We start from the raw sequence: 18,016 nt of genomic DNA on the forward strand, positions 1-18,016 counted from the left end.
GAGGAGACGAGAGTCACTGGAAAAGGGAATAATGTCCCAGGAAAGTAAAAGGCAGTAGGAAAAAAGAAGCACCTAATGTAAGCTGGGTGGGCTCCATAAATGATGATTAATAATCTGATTTTCTGGAGTTAATTATTTATACAGTCAGGGTTATGCAGGAAGTGACTTGACAAAGACAACATAATCGTATCAGTCTATCAGAAATGAACTGTAACCCACTCAAGTCTCTGCTGAAAGAAATTTGTCTTAAAGACACCATATAACATTATATCTGTGAAGATTCTCAGTCATCCAGGTGAAGTTATCTAGAGACACTGAGTTATGGCAACTGGACTGCTTTCTTATTAGACTGAAATATTCTAAATAGGTTTGTCCCGACCCAGCAGGACAACGGAACAGTCTGAGACTCAGAGCCGATGGAAGAACTTGGTTATTCCTTATGGCCAGGTGTCTGAAAAGCTCAAAAGAATTTTTGGTAAACACCACATACTTGTGCAGTTCAAACCCACAAACACACTGAGGCAGAGACTCATCCACCCAAAAAACTGGACGCCAAAACACAACTGCTGCAATATAGTAGATCTATGCAGTCCAATGCAAAGAGAAGTGTTTGGAGCTCTACATTGGAGAAACCAAATAGCCACTAAACAGGAGAACGGGCCAGCACAGGAGGGGCAACAGCTCAGGACCACAATCAGCAGTGTGCCTTCATTTGAAGGACAAAGGACACTCATTTTATGACCAAGATGTACTTATTTTGGAGGGAGAAGATAGGTGGTTTGAGAGAGGGATCAGGGAGGCCATACATGTGCATACAGAAAATCCCTCACTCAACAGGGGTGGAGGCCCGAGATACAATCTGTCTCCTATTTATCAAGCTGCCCTTTCATCAGTCCCCTGAAGGATCAGGACCACACCCACCAGAAAGACCATTGTTAACAGCTGTTAATGACTTATGACAATAGGTAGACTGCAGAAGTGGGATTTTCACTCACCCCTCCCACTATCCTTTGTCCACTTAAGAGTCTATTCAGACCAGGGGGAAGTGAAACCAACCTGGAGGATATATCAGGGGTCTCTGACCAGCTCTTCTCAGATTTAAGAAGCTACTTGGATGAGTAGCAAAAAGCTTCAACCTAATGCCAGTTGCCATGACTCAACTTCCAGAGACACCACATAACACTCTTATTTTTGTTGTATATGCCAGAACAGTTTGTCCCTGGTGAGTGCTCTGTGATGGTAATGCTAGTTGAGGATTATGGACATTGTAGTTCCGCGGATCCAAAGAGTGTCAGATGAGGGTGAAGCTAGCTGTCTGCCCTAACAGCACACTGTGTTTCATTTTTCCCCCTGAAGAGAAAAAGAGAAATGAACCCCTAAGTATGGGTCTGTAACCAAAGCTGGTAAGTTATGGTTGTTGTGGGTTTTTCGGGCTCTTTGGCTGTGTTCTGAAGGTTGTTCTTCCTAATGTTTCGCCGGTCTCTGTGGCCGGCATCTTCAGAGGACAGCACTCTGTGCTCTAGTGACCAGAGCACAGAGTGCTGTCCTCTGAAGATGCCGGCCACAGAGACTGGTGAAACGTTAGGAAGAACAACCTTCAGAACACAGCCAAAGAGCCCGAAAAACCCACAACAACCATTAGATCCCGGCCGTGAAAGCCTTCGTGAATACACTGGTAAGTTATGTCAGGACTTGACACGGATAGACTGGGAAGTTTAGTGAGTCCCGTAGTCACCTCATCCTGCCGGAAAACAGTCATTTTTATAATACTCCACAATCCCTTGCCTGAAGAGCAGGCTGGCTTTGCTTCCCCGGCGGGTAGGCCCAGGCGCTGCTGCTCTGATCCTGACAGGCGCAGAGAGCAGGCAGACCTTCCTCCTCCTCGGAGTAAATATTGGCCAACTTCACTCCGGCAGACAACAGCACAGCAGTGTTCAAGAAAGTGGCCAGTGCAGCTACAGTAGTTTGCCCAGCTGCTGAGCGCGGCTCTGGACTTTTCCAGGAGAAAACGGAGCTTTGGGGAGTATAAGCGGAAAACGCCAAGAGTCGGGAGGGAGATTTACGATCTGCAATTAATGCTGCGTAAAAGTGGCCCCGACCTCCCCGGCCCTCACACCAGCTAGCAAAAGAGAGAAGGTAAGAACAAGCGAGAACGACACATTTTGGGAAAGAATCTCAGTGGAAAGGGAGAAATAAATTGAAGTGAATGAAAACATTTGAAAAGTTGAATGCAGATTTTAGCTAGACTAAGAGTTGACCTCCTGAAATGAATGGGGTGTATTAGTTACCCAAGATTGCACTTCGTAGTTTTCAAAAATCTGTGACACAATATCACTGCCCCTACAGCTTTTAAGGACTGAAGTGGTGTATCCTCACGTTGGAAACGACTTATATCGATCTCAATAAGACTTCCAAGGTAAGTGAGGTATTTAGGGAGTGGTTTTGCCACTTCCACTCCCCTAGTGAATTTCCATGGCTGAGCGGCGGTTCGAATTAAAAAGTCAAAATTATAAACTCTTATACGGATCTTCTTAATTTCTCATTATTTTTAATCAAGAGTTGATGCAAAGCAGCTTTTTTTTTTTTAGTCATAGAAAGACAACGTTGAGGAATCCTTTAATTTTCTTGGGCTTTCTGCGGGTGGATCCCTGAAATGAGAAACACTGCGTTTGCGCAGCCGCAGTTCGGGTCTAACCACCTTTAGGGGCTTCTTCATGGATTGCTGCCTTGTCGTGGCGAAGGGGCTTGAGTAACTCAGAGAAACTATGGGCTATGCCGTGCAGGGACACCCAAGACGGACAGGACATAGTGGAGAGTTCCGACTAAACGCAATCCACCTGGAGTAGGAAATGGCAAGCCACTCCAGTATCTTTGCCAAGAACGCCCCATGATCAGAAACAAAAGGCTAAAAGATATGACGCTGGAAGATGGGCCCCTCAGGTCGGAAGGCGTCCAACATGCTACTGAGGAAGAGCGGAGGACAAGTACAAGTAGCTCCAGAGCTAATGAAGTGGTTGGGCCAAAGCCGAAAGGACGCTCAGCTGTGGACGTGCCTGGAAGTGAAAGGAAAATCCAATGCTGCAAAGAAAAATACTGCATAGGAACCTGGAATGTAAGATCTATGAACATTGGGAAGCTGGAGGTGGTCAAACAGGAGATGGCAAGAATAAACATCGACATCCTGGGCATCAGTGAACTAAAATGGACAGGAATGGGCGAATTCAGCTCAGATGATTATCATATCTACTATTGTGGGCAAGAATCCCGTAGAAGGAATGGAGTAGCCCTCATAGTCAACAAAAGAGTGGGAAAAGCTGTAATGGGATACAATCTCAAAAATGATAGAATGATGTCAATACGAATCCAAGGCAGACCACTCAACATCACAATAATCCAAGTGTATGCACCAACCAGCATTGCTGAGGAGACTGAAATTGAACAATTCTATGAAGATTTACAACACCTTCTAGAACTGACACCAAAGAAAGATGTTCTTCTCATTCTAGGGGACTGGAATGCTAAAGTAGGGAGCCAAGAGATAAAAGGAACAACAGGGAAGTTTGGCCTTGGAGTTCAGAACGAAGCAGGACAAAGGCTAATAGAGTTTTGTCAAGAGAATAAGCTGGTCATCACAAACACTCTTTTCCAACAACACAAGAGGCGACTCTATACATGGAAATCACCAGATGGGCAATATCGAAATCAGATTGATTATATTCTCTGCAGCCAAAGATGGAGAAGCTCTATACAGTCAGCAAAAACAAGACCTGGAGCTGACTGCGGTTCTGATCATCAGCTTCTCATAGCAAAATTCAAGCTTAGACTGAAGAGATTAGGAAAAACCACTGGGCCACTCAGGTATAATCTAAACCAAATCCCTTATGAATACACAGTGGAAGTAAAGAACAGATTTAAGGAACTAGATTTGGTGGACAGAGTGCCTGAAGAACTTTGGATAGAGGCTCGTAACATTGTCCAGGAGGCAGCAACGAAAACCATCCCAAAGAAAAGGAAATGCAAGAAAGCAAAGTGGCTGTCCAACGAGGCCTTACAAATAGCAGAGAGGAGAAGGGAAGCAAAATGCAAGGGAGATAGGGAAAGTTACAGAAACTTGAATGCAGACTTCCAAAGAATAGCAAGGAGAGACAAGAGGGCCTTCTTAAATGAACAATGCAAAGAAATAGAGGAAGATAACAGAAAAGGAAAGACCAGAGATCTGTTCAGGAAAATTGGACATATTAGAGGAACATTTTGCGCAAAGATGAACATGATAAAAGACAAAAATGGGAGGGACCTTACAGAAGCAGAAGACGTCAAGAAGAGGTGGCAAGAATACACAGAGGAATTATATCAGAAAGATTTGGATATCCCGGACAACCCAGACAATGTAGTTGCTGACCTTGAGCCAGACATCCTGGAGAGCGAAGTCAAGTGGGCCTTAGAAAGCCTGGCTAACAACAAGGCCAGTGGAGGTGATGGCATTCCAGTTGAACTATTTAAAATCTTGAAAGATGATGCTGTTAAGGTGCTACATTCAATATGCCAGCAAGTTTGGAAAACTCAACAGTGGCCAGAGGATTGGAAAAGATCAGTCTACATCCCAATCCCAAAGAAAGGCAGTGCCAAAGAATGCTCCAACTACCGTACAATTGCACTCATTTCGCACGCTAGCAAGGTTATGCTCAAAATCCTCCAAGGTAGGCTTCAGCAGTATGTGGACCGAGAACTCCCAGAAGTACAAGCTGGATTCCGAAGAGGCAGAGGAACTAGAGACCAAATTGCTAACCTGCGCTGGATTATGGAGAAAGCCAGAGAGTTCCAGAAAAATATCTACTTCTGCTTCATTGACTATGCGAAAGCCTTTGACTGTGTGGACCACAGCAAACTATGGCAAGTTCTTAAAGAAATGGGAGTGCCTGACCACTTTATCTGTCTCCTGAGAAACCTATATGTGGGACAGGAAGCAACAGTTAGAACTGGTCATGGAACAACTGAGTGGTTCAAAATTGGGAAAGGAGTACGGCAAGGCTGTATATTGTCCCCCAGCTTATTTAACTTATATGCAGAATACATCATGCGGAAGGCTGGACTGGAAGAAACCCAAGCTGGAATTAAGATTGCCGGAAGAAATATCAACAACCTCCGATATGCAGATGATACCACTCTGATGGCAGAAAGTGAGGAGGAATTAAAGAACCTTGTAATGAGAGTGAAAGAGGAGAGTGCAAAAAACGGTCTGAAACTCAACATCAAAAAAACTAAGATCATGTCCACTGGTCCCATCACCTCCTGGGAAATAGAAGGGGAAGATATGGAGGCAGTGTCAAATTTTATCTTCCTGGGCTCCATGATCACTGCAGATGGAGACAGCAGCCCTGAAATTAAAAGGCGCCTTCTTCTTGGGAGGAAAGCGATGACAAATCTTGACAGCATCTTGAAAAGCAGAGACATCACCTTGCCAACAAAAGTCCGTATAGTCAAAGCTATGGTTTTTCCTGTCGTGATGTATGGAAGTGAGAGCTGGACCATAAAGAAAGCAGACCGCCGAAGAATTGATGCCTTTGAATTGTGGTGCTGGAGGAGGCTCTTGAGAATCCCCTGGACTGCAAGGAGAACAAACCTATCAGTTCTAAAGGAAATCAACCCTGAATGCTCACTTGAAGGACAGATCCTGAAGCTGAGGCTCCAGTACTTTGGCCATCTCATGAGAAGAAAAGAGTCCTTGGAAAAAACCTTGATGTTAGGAAGGTGTGATGGCAAGAGGAGAAGGGGACGACCGAGGATGAGATGGCTGGACAGTGTCTGCGAAGCAACCAACATGAACCTGACACAACTCCGGGAGGCAGTAGATGACAGGAGGGCCTGGCGTGCTCTGGTCCATGGGGTCACGAAGAGTCGGACACGACTAAACGACTAAACACACACACCTTTAGGGGAAAGTAAGCGTCAAAACTCTTAATAGGGTTTACTGACGAGTGAAGGATTGGACTCTCACTGGAGCCCGATCCTGTGCATATATTTACTCAAAAGCAATTCCGCCTGCATTCAGTAATGCTTTCTCCCAGATAAAGGTGCATTAGGATGTCTGAGAACATAGGCATTTCTTTACTACACGGTAAATCAAAGCGAACTCCCGTGTAATTTAATCCCGATGTGCAGGGATCGTGCTATATATCCCACGTTGCTCGTGGCTTCGGCACCGTCTTGAGACCCGGCACCTTGGTGGGGGTGTATTGTTTCTGTTTTGAAAAATTAAGCGTGAAGAGGGCAGCTTAGAAGGAAGCCCTCGTTGTTGCATTGCTTGGGTGTGCCTTTCTAAGGAAACGAGATGGAGACAGCACGGAGAGCAACTTCCAGAGAATTAGCATGTGATAATCGCAACACAGTTATTGTGGCGACGGTAGATTAAGAGATGTATTCTTTTGTGTATGTTCGTGGATTACCAGCCACTTCCTCTTCAGACCCACGAGGCGGCGGCTCCTTAACCACGAAAGCTCATCTGCCCCGGAGGGTTTTTTTTTTATTCTTGTTGGGCTTCGCGGAAGGGAAAGACTGGGGTGGGGGTGGGGGTGGACCCACTGGCTAAAGGCGGGGTGGCACGGTCAGTTTTCATTTTCGGTTCCGCGTCTCTGGTAAAATTTAGACATGGGCGAGCCGATTCCCTTGGAGGCCGAGGCAGCCGGCAGGTGCTCCTTTTAATCCCTCTCGCGGTGCCCTTAAGAGAAGCCCAAAATCGCTCCCTCCCCGCCCGCTCTGCCTTCTAAGCTGCCCTCTCGGAACAGGATCCTGCCCTGCCTCCATTTTGCCTCAGCCTCTTGAAGTCCTCTTTTTAACTCTCTCTTGTTTTCCATTTCGAACTTCCTAGTACCTGCTTTCGGGTCCCCGCGCCTCGCCTCTTTCTTTCTTTTTTTCTTTCTTTACCTTTACTGTACTTTTCCCTTTCTACTGAATTCAAGATGCCTGGGGTGAACAAGGGCATGCTGTTGCTCAGCTTCAAAAAGAAGTCTTAAAGGGGGCTTTTACCGAGTGTTTCCTTAGGAGGAGGCAGAAACAGGCAGAGGTATGGTAGCTTTCAGAAAAACGACTAATTTTGTAGCAGATTGTTAAATTGCCAAAATTAGTAAGCAAACAGGAAAGGGGGTGCTTACTTCCTATAACCCCAAGCATAGAGTATCTTAGAAATAACTTGTAAAACCAAAACCTCTTGGCGAAGTTTATACTGTTCTTGAACTCTTGTTTTTCTGTCCGTATTTTATTTTAATTATTTTGCTGTCCCTTCTTTTGGTATATTTTGTCCCAGGCAGAGTTGCTAACTGACATAGGCCAATAAAACTGGCAATTAATTGCAACAGAAATGAGTGTGATCCTCACCTGCTAATGATTCTCTCTTAGATATTGACTATCTGGGGGGAGGGTGTCAAATGAAATTGCTTTGAATCTGTTTCTGGCATTGATTTTGCTTACCATTTTTATTGTATTTATTTGATTCTTTTTAATATTTGTTTACTTACTCCTTGTGGCCTTTAAATATTGTCTTTTAATGATGTTGGCTACCTCGAGACCTTGCGAAAGGTGGTGTAAAAACATTATAAATAAATAAACTTGTTTGTGTGTTTGTTAAAGACACAGTTACAGAAGACTGGTTGAGAGGTTAGCAGCAGCTCTACTCCAGAATACTGCTTTTTCGGCTCCCATCCTATCAGGTAGGTGTGAGCTACATTTCTAGTGATGCTTTAACTGCTTGTGGAAATCAAGCCCCACCGAGCAAAGTAGGATTTCTTTTTGAGTAACATTTTTCATTTCCAAAGCAGTGCTGTGATGGAGGGTACTAAGAGAAAGGCAGTCTTTATCTCCTTAAAAGTTGCTTAATTGAGTGTGCTTGCAGTTCTTCTGGTCAAAGTTTTTTTAAAAAAAGAATCTGTGCCTTTTAAAAAGCTTGTTAAGTGGTTGGGGTTGAAGGGAGTGGTAACTGTTTCCTTAAGGTAAATGGCCCAGTCATGGGTTCAAAGTCCCCCATCCCTCTCCTGTCTGCCTCCTTTCTGCCAGTGTGTATGATGTAAATATTTCATTGGTTGTGTCTGTCTTTCTCTGCCTCTGTGCCTGTCTCTGCATATGTACTTCTGCCTCCTGCCGTCATAGGCACCCCTTCCTTTGCCCATCATTAACTGCCTTCCGCTCTGTCAGTGAGTCATTGGCCAAGACTAGTCAGGGAAAACAGTGAGGCAGTAGAAAGCGAAAGGGGAAGCATTGCGTAGCAAAGCAGCAGGACCCATTAGACCCATAATGGAATGGAGAAAGTTCCTCCTGTGTTTAAACAAAAGTTGCATCTTGGAAAAGAAAGTTATTTGTTGCTCTTCATGTGTGTCTGTTTTTAAGTACCGGGACTGAAGGGGGAATTTCTAATCCCAGATACGTAGTGCTGGTTGTGATTACCAAGGGAAACCCAAGACCCAGTTTCTAGCCATTTCCAAAGTCAGCTTCTCTGGTCTTAACCTTTGAGATGCCTTTAGCCCTACTTACTAACCCTTGTTGTTCTGTGAATATCTTTTGGATCAGATCCAGTTAGGACTAGAATGAAATTTGACTTAATACCTGAAGTCATAAAAGGTCTGGTAAAGAGGTCCTGGTAAATATACAGTATTGCATCTTTTTACTTTGTTAGTTTAATCTTAAAGGTACTTCAGTATTTTCTTACCCTGCATCAATAATTTGTAGGTAGTTTCCCCTCCTCTTAAAAGAAATGCGTATAAAACAGTAGATTTCTATGTGATGTAGTGGAAAGAGTGGTAGACTAGGACTCATATCTGAGTTCAGTTCCCTTCCTGGCCATGGAAACTTACTGGGTTGGGGACAGAGTGGAAGTGGTAAAACCACTCCTGAAATATCTCACTGGCAATGAAAGCCCTATTCGGGTCGCTATAAGCTGATTCTGACTTGATGTCGCACCAACTTGCTGAACTCAGGCTCTGGCCCAGACAAGACCTTAGGGAAAGACTTTTGTCTGAAATCTTGGAGGTCTTCTTCCCATCAGTATAGCAGGTGGCATTGAACACTAGGCACCTCTGGTCTCAAGTTGGTAGAAAGGAGCCTCCTCTGTTTCTAGAGGGAAGAAGTGAATAGTCACCAAAGTAGCAGTCTTTATGTAAAGAATTCTGGGAGCTGAGAGGCACAATGGTGAAGGAGTATTGCTGGGAAATCTAATTCTAGGGTACCAGTAGTGCATCTCATATGTCCTATAGCATCAGCGTATTGTTTTTGTTTCAACCAACAGAAGGCTGTTTGGAAAATGACTAGCTAGGGGATTCTGAGAGTTGTAATCCAAAGAAGTCAGTTTTGGAAGCTCTGCCTGAGCCTGAAATTTAATAAAACAAGTGCTATTTGGGAGGGATCAATATTGCCTTCTGATTCTAGTTGATTATTGTTTCTTTGCTTCTTGCCTCATGGAGACAGCCTTTCTGAGCAATGGACAAAATCCTCTCGTGGTTGAAGAACTTATGCTCTGGGAAAGAAGCAGAAGAAAGCAACTCGATTCTACAGAAAAGCTCAAGTGCAGAGGATAAAGCATCCAGCTATGCCAGCATCAATGAGGGGGATTCTGCTGATGTGTCCTGTGTACCTTTTGCTGGTATAGCCAGCCGAGACTATGTCACTTGTCCTACTTGCCAGGGCACCGGAAGGATCCCACGAGGTAGGTGTCACCCTCAGGCTTGTTTTGTCTTCTCTGGAGCAGCCTAAAAAAACTGAGCTGGATCTGGCCAAGGGAATTTCCCACTGGGATGAAACAGAACTTGCTGCTTGAGAAGCTCACAGGGAGAACTTCAAGGCATCAGAGCTGTATAGAGCTGTTGTTTTCCTAAAGAAGTGCTTGCTACTTTCTGTTGTACCATCTTTCAGGTAGGAGTGGTCAGAAGCAGAGCTTAGAAAAGTTGTCTGTTTGTACTACAACTCACAGAATCCCCACTGTCCCAGCAGATTGGGGAATCAGGGTTCTGTACTCCTAAAAATGCACATTTTGAAAGCTCTGCCTGGAAAAAGACACAAGATTTTCCATGTGGATAAGCTGTTATTAAATTGATGTTCCATCTTCCCCAGCATTGAACTGTCTGTTTCTGTGGGAAGGGAGGTATGTGGTTTTCAGGCCCCTCTTTTTGAATTCTTCTCCCTTCCCTCCCTCCCTGCTCCAGAACAAGAACAGCAGCTGGTGGCCCTTATTCCATATGGAGACCAACGGCTGAAGCCCAGGCGGACGTAAGTTGGGGTTTTACTCTTAATGGTATTCCCTTCTCTTCTTCCTACTCCCTTGTTCCTAATATTACGCCCAATTATTGGGGAGCTGCTGGTCACTGGCACCTTGTGGGTGAGGATGGGGAAGCTGGGTCCTGCTGCCATTGATCTGCTTGCCTTCTGTTTTTGCAGGAAGCTGTATGTCACTCTCACAGTGGCCATTTGCCTCCTGATGACATGTCTCATGATGTACTTTCTCTTCCCACGTTCCATCACTGTGCTTCCCTCTGGACTCAATACTTCCTCCATCTCCTTCGATAATTCTACTTACAGCATCACCCTCAATATGACTGTGAGTGTCCCAGCAGGGGTGCAGGGAAGGGGTTGGAACAGGAAGAGATGAAGAAAGGTTGGATCACATTAATGCCACAAATGTCTTTTTCTTACTTTTTTTAAAAAATACGGTTATTGCAAAACAAGTACAAATGTGTATTGCACAATATGAAATTCAGACAGTACAAAGTCAAGCCATTCAAAGGAAAAAGGAAAAGAAAAATGAAGTTGAAAGTAGGAAATTACAGTACAGAGGTCGTCACACAGATAAAAATAGGTATCAGTCTAATGTGTCTCCCCACATAAGTTATAATAAGATGAAAGAGGAATAAAGACTAGACTACTGCATTAAGAAACAAAAAGATGCTGTACATTTCTAACATTACGTAGGTGTTTAATGTTGGTGTTTTTAGAAACTGAAAAAAAAATATATTCTTGGCATAAAGAGGTGCGGAAGACATGCCCTTTCTTGCTTATCTGGGCATCCTTCTGATTCCTATTTCTGCAGCCTAGCTGTGTAGCTGTTTGAAGCAGAAATCTGTGCATGTGCTCGGAGGCATCCTCCAGGGTGGATAAAAATCAATGATTTTTCTTTAATTAATTTAAATTGTAAAAAAAACCCAATTTTTTTTAAAAAGTTGAATCATGCTTTAAATCAATTTGATTTAAATCAAATTCCCCCTGCTTTTGTCACAACACATGTTCTGAAGCTGGTATTCAGATCAGGTTATAGAACTGAGCTTTGGACCTGAGATAAGATTTGTCTTGGGGGAGAAGAATAGGTGGCTGAAGGATAATCAACATTAGGAATAATTAGGACTGCTTTTTGTCCAACCCTTGTTCCCAGCCAGTCTTGTGGCAGTTTTTTCCCACTCCCTATTGATTTAAAGTGGAATGCTGTGAGAAGTCAAAGCCGAGCTGCTCTATGAATGTGTGTATATCCATAATGCATGGCTCAAAATGCTTCCATTAGGCTATATTGCTTCTCTTTATTTTTTTAAAGAATGCTGCTTTTGCCATCAGCTGATCTCCAGTCTTCAGAGTATTAACGCAGTCCAAAAAGAGCCCAACCACCCCATTTAAATAGTTTTCTAAAAATTGCTTTAAAAAGTCTTATTTCTGTTTCTGGAGGCCATTAGGACTAACACCTCCCACCTGGGGCCTTGAGAAGTAAGTCCCTAAAGCAAAGCAAAAAGCGAAGTGTGCTGCTTATATAACTGCCCCATAGTGCTCAAAGCACACTCTGGGCAGTTTACAATTTAATCGTGCAGTCTATACATTGCCGCCGCCACCACCACAAAGCGTGCAGGTTGCCCAATTTACCATCCTTGGAAGAAGGGAAGGTTGAGTCAACCTTGAGCCAGTTTTTTTTTAATAGTGGCACAAAATGACAATTTCTGTACTTGGTGGGTCCAACACAAAGGCTGGGGGCAGAAATTTGACTTCTCCCAGCCCCCTGCATTTGCCTACCCAGATTTAAGATGGACACATGGACACAAAGTTACAAGGAAGCACAACAAACTGGACTATATGATGTACAGTATTTGTTTGTATGTAACATAAGTTAAAGTTGTGTAAGTTAGGCTGCATTTTCACAGACAGACATGCCCACACACATAAACTTTCACATTCTTTTAAATGGGAAGGGTTTCAAATTTAAGAAATTCCTCATTTTTTGAAAAAAAGAAAACTTACTGAATTAATGCACCCTCTTTTGGTGACTGGGAGAAATTAAAAATTGCTATCCAGTATTTTTACACACACTTCAAGACTTGCAAAGGCTTTTTTCACTTTTTCAGCAATGTTTGCATCAGTTCTACATGGTTAGCCAATTTTATTCTAAGCACATTATTCCTGTTTTTATTATTGTCTTTGCAGTTTATCCAAAAGTTTTAAAAAATTGGCAAACAATATCTGGCTCTTTTTAATATGAAATAATGCCATATCACTCCTCCTCTGGAGTCCCCTCTGTGATTAAACAGATTGCAGATCAACTGGATATTCTACAAAAACCAGAAGCAGTGCAGAGTGGGCCTAACAGACAAAATTGCATAGAGACTGCAAGCCAAGCAGCATGAGAATAGCAGCTCTGGAGCATGTCACATATAAACACGAGCAGCAGTGTTATACATTAACTTGCGTAACATTGCCGCAGCACATTGCCAGCAAAATATACCCTTCAGCAGCAGGCCACACACAAATAAGTGCAATAATGTGCCATAAACAGAGAGGAGTATGACAGGCAAACACAATCAGGCTTTGTTTACCTAGAAGGAAGGACATGGTTTAGATCAGGGCCTTCCTTATCTAGTCTTGTCAGTTTCATCACCCCACTGTCGCAAAAAGAACATCTGAGAATTCCCTGAGCAACTCCCACAACCCATCAAGCTTTGAAAATCCGCTTTTCAGGACTACCCTGCCTGTGGCATTTTGGGACATGCAGTTCCCAAAATGACTTTTCCCAAGCTCTGCCACCCCATGCTTTCTTTGGTTGCTAAAGCTGCACAAGCTAGTGTCACATGGGAGTGTTCAAGGGGTTTTCCATTGCTATATATGTCACCTAAATGTCGAGAGACTGTGTCAGTTCCACTTTCTGTACTCTGCCGCCCACTCCAGTAGAGCTGGTTCTTGTTGGGGTCCAGGGGTTGGAGGGGTTGTATTAGGTGGGGAGGTTGCCTGTTGTTGAGCATTTTTTTCTCAACATATCCAAGATAATTGCTGCAACCATCGTAAACCCCTCACCCATGCCTGAGGGACTTCCCCTGCAGATCACTGTGATTCCCTCACCACTGGCCTTCCTGCTGCATTTCCTCCTTCAATAAATTTAATCCTCTATCTAATATATAGTTTGTAGGTTCCCTTGGGCAGGAACAGTAACATTTCAGGGCTTTGTGCCCACCTTGAACTCTGAGTAACAACAGCAGACATTGCAAGGGAATACAGTGGTGCCCTGCTTAATGATTACCCCATTTAATGATGAAAATGCTTCACGATGTATTTTTTGCGATCGCAAAACAATGATTGAATGGGGTTTTTTCGTTTCACGATGATCGGTTCCCTGCTTCGGGAACCGATTTTTTGCTTTACGACAATCAGAAAACAGCTGATCTTCGGGTTTCAAAATGGCAGCACACTGTTCAAAATGGCTCCTCTCTGTGCTTAGGACGGATTCCTCGCATTACAGGCACCAGAAAATGGCCGCCTTATGGAGGATCTTTGCTGGACGCTGAGGTATTTTGCCCATTGGAATGCATTGAGTGGTTTTCAATGGGCTTTTTACTTTCGCTTGACGACGATTTCGTTCTACAGCAATTTCGCTGGAACGGATTAACGTCAACAAGTGAGGCACCACTGTACATAGTTGAAGGACTAGACCCACACACACATCATGTTATCTATTGACCATTTTATCATATAAATTATTCTCATCATAAGACTTGTCTTTCACTCCAGAATATGCTGAATGTGACAAACAACAACTTTTACACAGTACATGTGGCTCAGCTTGCTGTTGAAGTCTTGCACAAGACACTGGTGATTGGGAAAAACACTGTGATGACCCAGCTGGACATCAGACCCCTGCAAGGTTCTCAGGTGAGGTCCTGTGAGAGTACACAACCATGTCCATATCACAGGAGCTGCAGATGCACAAGCTACACATTGACTTTTCCCCCCTCTGTCTCTTTTATCTGTAGATACTTTACAGCATTTCCAGCAGAATCATGGACAATAACACTTAGTAAGTATGTCTGAGTGAGCTGTTTCCTCCTCTGGGAGATGCTAATTCTTTTTAAAGCAATTCTACTAACTGACGCTTGCTTGCTTTCCTTTTTAAAATTGCCATGTGTAGCTTTTAACCAACTGGAAGGTTAATGTATGTGTTACAAACCCTCTTTCTGAAAACAGGCCTTCAAGGAAGGAAGTAGTTCCTCCTTTTAAAAGTGCAGCAATCTATACTTTAATAAACAGAAGCCTCAACCGTAGATATAAAGATCATAATTTTCTTGATCAAATGTTGTAACAGGGAGCATCATTGTTAAAATAATGCAGCACAGTCAAAAATGGCTTCAATATAGAACTGACTTCAAGGCCTTTCAGTGTCTGTGATCAAAGTAGTTTTAAACTGCTTCATTTAAACGGAAAACTGTCGGCTTTGATTTCCCATGGGGGCCGTTTGTTTGTGTTTACACTTATAAGGAAAACTATGGTGTGTTTACCCTGAGCAGCAAGCTGTCTTGATAGCTTTGGATTGGGAAAAAAAACTGAAAGGGAGCCATAACTTCTTAAAGGATAGTTCATCAAATTTGGTACAAGTTGCCACATGGGTGCATATGGCTCAGCTGGATTTTGATTTAATCGTTTTTAGCTGGAAAATTTTGCTTACCACCTCACTGATTCTTCTGATAAGCTAGTCAGGGCAGTCCAGTGATAACCCCTGTGCCAGATGGTTTCAGCACCAGGCCTGATATACTCATGTGTTTTTTCCCCTATGCTTACAACAAAGTCAACAGAACATCAGTCATCTTTAGCTAGAGCTTGGAAATATTTCCTTTTGGACTACAGTTCCCAGAATCCTCTATCAACAGAGCCAGTGGCCATATTGGCTAAGCTATTCTGGGAGTTGTAATTTTCCCCAAAAGTAACATTTCTCAACTGTGACCTCAGTTGTGATAGGAAAAGGTTTCAAATGGATTCACCTACAATAATAATTCAGATATGAAGTTGCCATATACTGAGTCCATCTGTCTCAGTGCGGATTGGCAGCAGCTGTCCACTATTTTAAAGAAGTTCCTCTAGTCCTACTTTGTTAGCCTCTTTTTAAACTGAGATGCTGCAGAAAGAACATTTGGATTTCCATTTTGCAAACCTCAGAACCTGTAAAATTTTCCTGATATTCCCAACACACTGAGAATGCTGACTGGGAACTGAGTGGGGGCTGTAGTCTAGAAAAGCAAGCTCTGTAACACACGTGTTCTACCTGTGAGCTGTGAACTCTCTCTGCTTGTGATTTCTAATATGGGGCATTTATTTTGTGCTCCATTCACAGAGGAGAAGGAAACCCATCTCAACGTAGTTCAGATTATTTAGGGGTGGGGAGAATGGGTTGCAACCTACCAAACTGTGAGTTGGCATATGCAGGCTTCCTCCCCATCTGCTTTCTTTGTGTTTTTCTTTCAGCAAAATTTGCACATGGTCCAGAATAAAAGTCCACAATGTTCTCCTGCACATACAGTAAGTGTACTTCTGCTGGCAAGAAGCTGTTTATGCTCTACCTCCCTCAAGCCAACTTCTCCACTCCTGTTCCTTCCTGCCCCCTCTGTCTGCTGCAAAGCAGAGATTCATTTGCCTATGAGGATCACTTGTAGTTTTGGCAACCCTTCCTTGACTTTTAATTGTACCACAAACTAATTTGCTTCTTGCGTATAAAAACCATCTTCTCTCTAAAAGTCTTTGCACTGGTTTTCCCAGCCATGAACCTCAAATTCTTTAAGGCTGTCCCCTTCTGCTCATCTCTCTAATTCAAGTGTGATCAGAAACCCAGAAGTAGTACTGCTTTCTAAACAGGTACTGGCTCCCTGCAAGATAATCCTAGACAGAACTGGCAGAAGTTACTTTTTAGACTATAGTTGCTAGCAAGCTAAAGACAAGGTGGAAATTTTGTTTGGGGGGTTCTGTGAGTTGTATCCCACCCCCATCAAAGTAACTTTTCTGAAGTCTTAAGTTGGCAGTTAAATGCAACTAGAGTAGGTCCCTTGAATCAAGGGAACTCACATAGATGTTAGCTCACCAATTCCTAATGATTCAATAGGCCTATTCTAATTGTGATTTACTCCTCAATTTCAATTAATAAAAATAAGTCCTCCAGCTGAATTCTAGTTTTCCAGTTAAGCTTTGGAGGTTGGGAGGAGAAACAGAGCTTTGTATGTATTGGGTAAGGTGCATCTAGATGGTAACCTAATCTGGGAAAGAAATGAAGGGTACAGTTAAGCGGGTCATAGTTGCATGCCTTTTTTCCTGATTTGTTTTCCTTTTCTCCTGCCAGGGGTACCCTGACGTGCTCCTATCTCTCTCACTCAGAGCAGCTGTCCTTTGAAAACTACCAGTATGTGGACTGCAGAGGCAATGCTATAATCCCCGGCATGTCTTGATTCTACCATTCTCCAGGGTGGCACCATGAACCAGCTGTTGTTGGTGTCCTTCATTCTCTTCGTTTCTTGTCAGTGAAATGGCTACAGCATTTTTTCCCTTTCCTCTTGTGAACTGTGTCAGGAAAGCAGCAGGAGTGAGAGAATTGGCAGCTTTGATCCAGTGTTATCAGTTCTGCCACAAAAGAAAGGCTGAGGCCGGGTATTTCCTTTTGCTGACCATTTGTGTGTCAAGGGAGCAGCATAAATTTATCCTACCATGAGAGATGATACAAGGAAACCACACGGGAACTGCAGATTCTGTGATGGAGCTTGCATAGACCTAGGGCTGAGGACACTAATTGCTGGATCCGTAGGGCAATGACCCTTGTTAGTGTGGATTTCTTTGAAGGTCTGGGAATGGACTCCGTGAAGCTTTTTCCCTTGGTGAACATTATTTCTACACACACACACACATGCACTCACGTGAAACAGCAGGAAAGAAACCTTGGACTTTGCACCGTGATGACTTGAGCAAGCAGGCACTACTTCACAGTAAGCTCTGTTTGTATTCTACTCCACCCACCAGAGAGGGTGCTGGTGGGTCCTCCACCTATCCACTTCCTGACTGGTCATTAGATCAGCTTTTTGCAACCTGTGGCTTCATGGGAGAGCACACAACACTGAAAAATATTTGAGATGTCACAGATACCTGCACATTGAAAGACTGCTTTTAAAAATCTAAACTCTTTTGGATGGAGTCATGAGGAGAAGAATATAAGTCGTGTTGTCCACTCCTTTAGGACAGCATGGGCAATCCTCCAGAATAAATATTGTTATGCATTGTTACTAGTCCGGGACGTGTGTTTGTATTAGCTTGTGCACTGTGAAAGAGGAGACATTGGATTTTAAAGTAGAGTCGGGAGGATGTGTGTAACACAGCCTGATAAGACAGCCTAAAAGACAAAAAAGACCCGTTGGTCACCAGGCACTTCAGGTTCTTAGTTTATATCCAAGCAAACCCTTCTTTCTGGAATCATCATTTGTTGTTTGCTCAGTCTTTTATGGAGAATCAGTAATGTTTTCAAATTGCTATAGTTTCCAGTTTCCTGAGTAGTTTTTCTGCTCTTCATTGTCGTCTCTGTTCCAGTTTGTGGCTAATTTTATTTATTGCAATAAAGGGAAATGGGAGCACTGTCCATGGGAGAATGGCAAAAACCTCTCAAGGATTTTTCAAGGATCTTGTGCTTCTAATGGAGAGTTTCCTGTTTTGTAGGCAGTGAATGTTTTTATTGCTTGCTTTTGATGAACATTAGAGTAATCATGAATTACCT

The 18,016-nt window shown here is 43.3% G+C and overlaps 1 protein-coding gene across 10 annotated transcripts; it reads left to right on the forward strand.

The window, feature by feature from the left end:
- The first annotated feature begins 1,998 nt into the window (after positions 1-1,998).
- Positions 1,999-17,881, forward strand: TMEM106A (transmembrane protein 106A). 10 transcript variants are annotated; one of them, XM_073004095.2, is made up of 10 exons: positions 2,001-2,136; positions 2,347-2,416; positions 7,624-7,703; positions 9,451-9,688; positions 10,185-10,248; positions 10,417-10,576; positions 14,011-14,151; positions 14,253-14,296; positions 15,736-15,789; positions 16,601-17,531. In XM_073004095.2, exons 4-10 carry the CDS (start codon positions 9,463-9,465, stop codon positions 16,704-16,706), a joined length of 795 nt encoding a protein of 264 aa, XP_072860196.2. In that variant the 5' UTR covers positions 2,001-2,136; positions 2,347-2,416; positions 7,624-7,703; positions 9,451-9,462; the 3' UTR covers positions 16,707-17,531. The 10 variants fall into 10 exon arrangements, with proteins under 10 accessions (XP_078233898.1, XP_078233900.1, XP_072860196.2 ...); XM_078377772.1 differs by lacking the exon at positions 2,347-2,416 and having other exon boundaries at positions 1,999-2,136; positions 9,447-9,688; XM_078377774.1 differs by lacking the exon at positions 2,347-2,416 and having other exon boundaries at positions 1,999-2,136.
- The last annotated feature ends 135 nt before the right edge of the window (positions 17,882-18,016 follow it).

This window comes from Pogona vitticeps, chromosome 6, assembly GCF_051106095.1.
Source record: "Pogona vitticeps strain Pit_001003342236 chromosome 6, PviZW2.1, whole genome shotgun sequence".
Taxonomy (NCBI): Eukaryota; Metazoa; Chordata; class Lepidosauria; order Squamata; family Agamidae; genus Pogona; species Pogona vitticeps.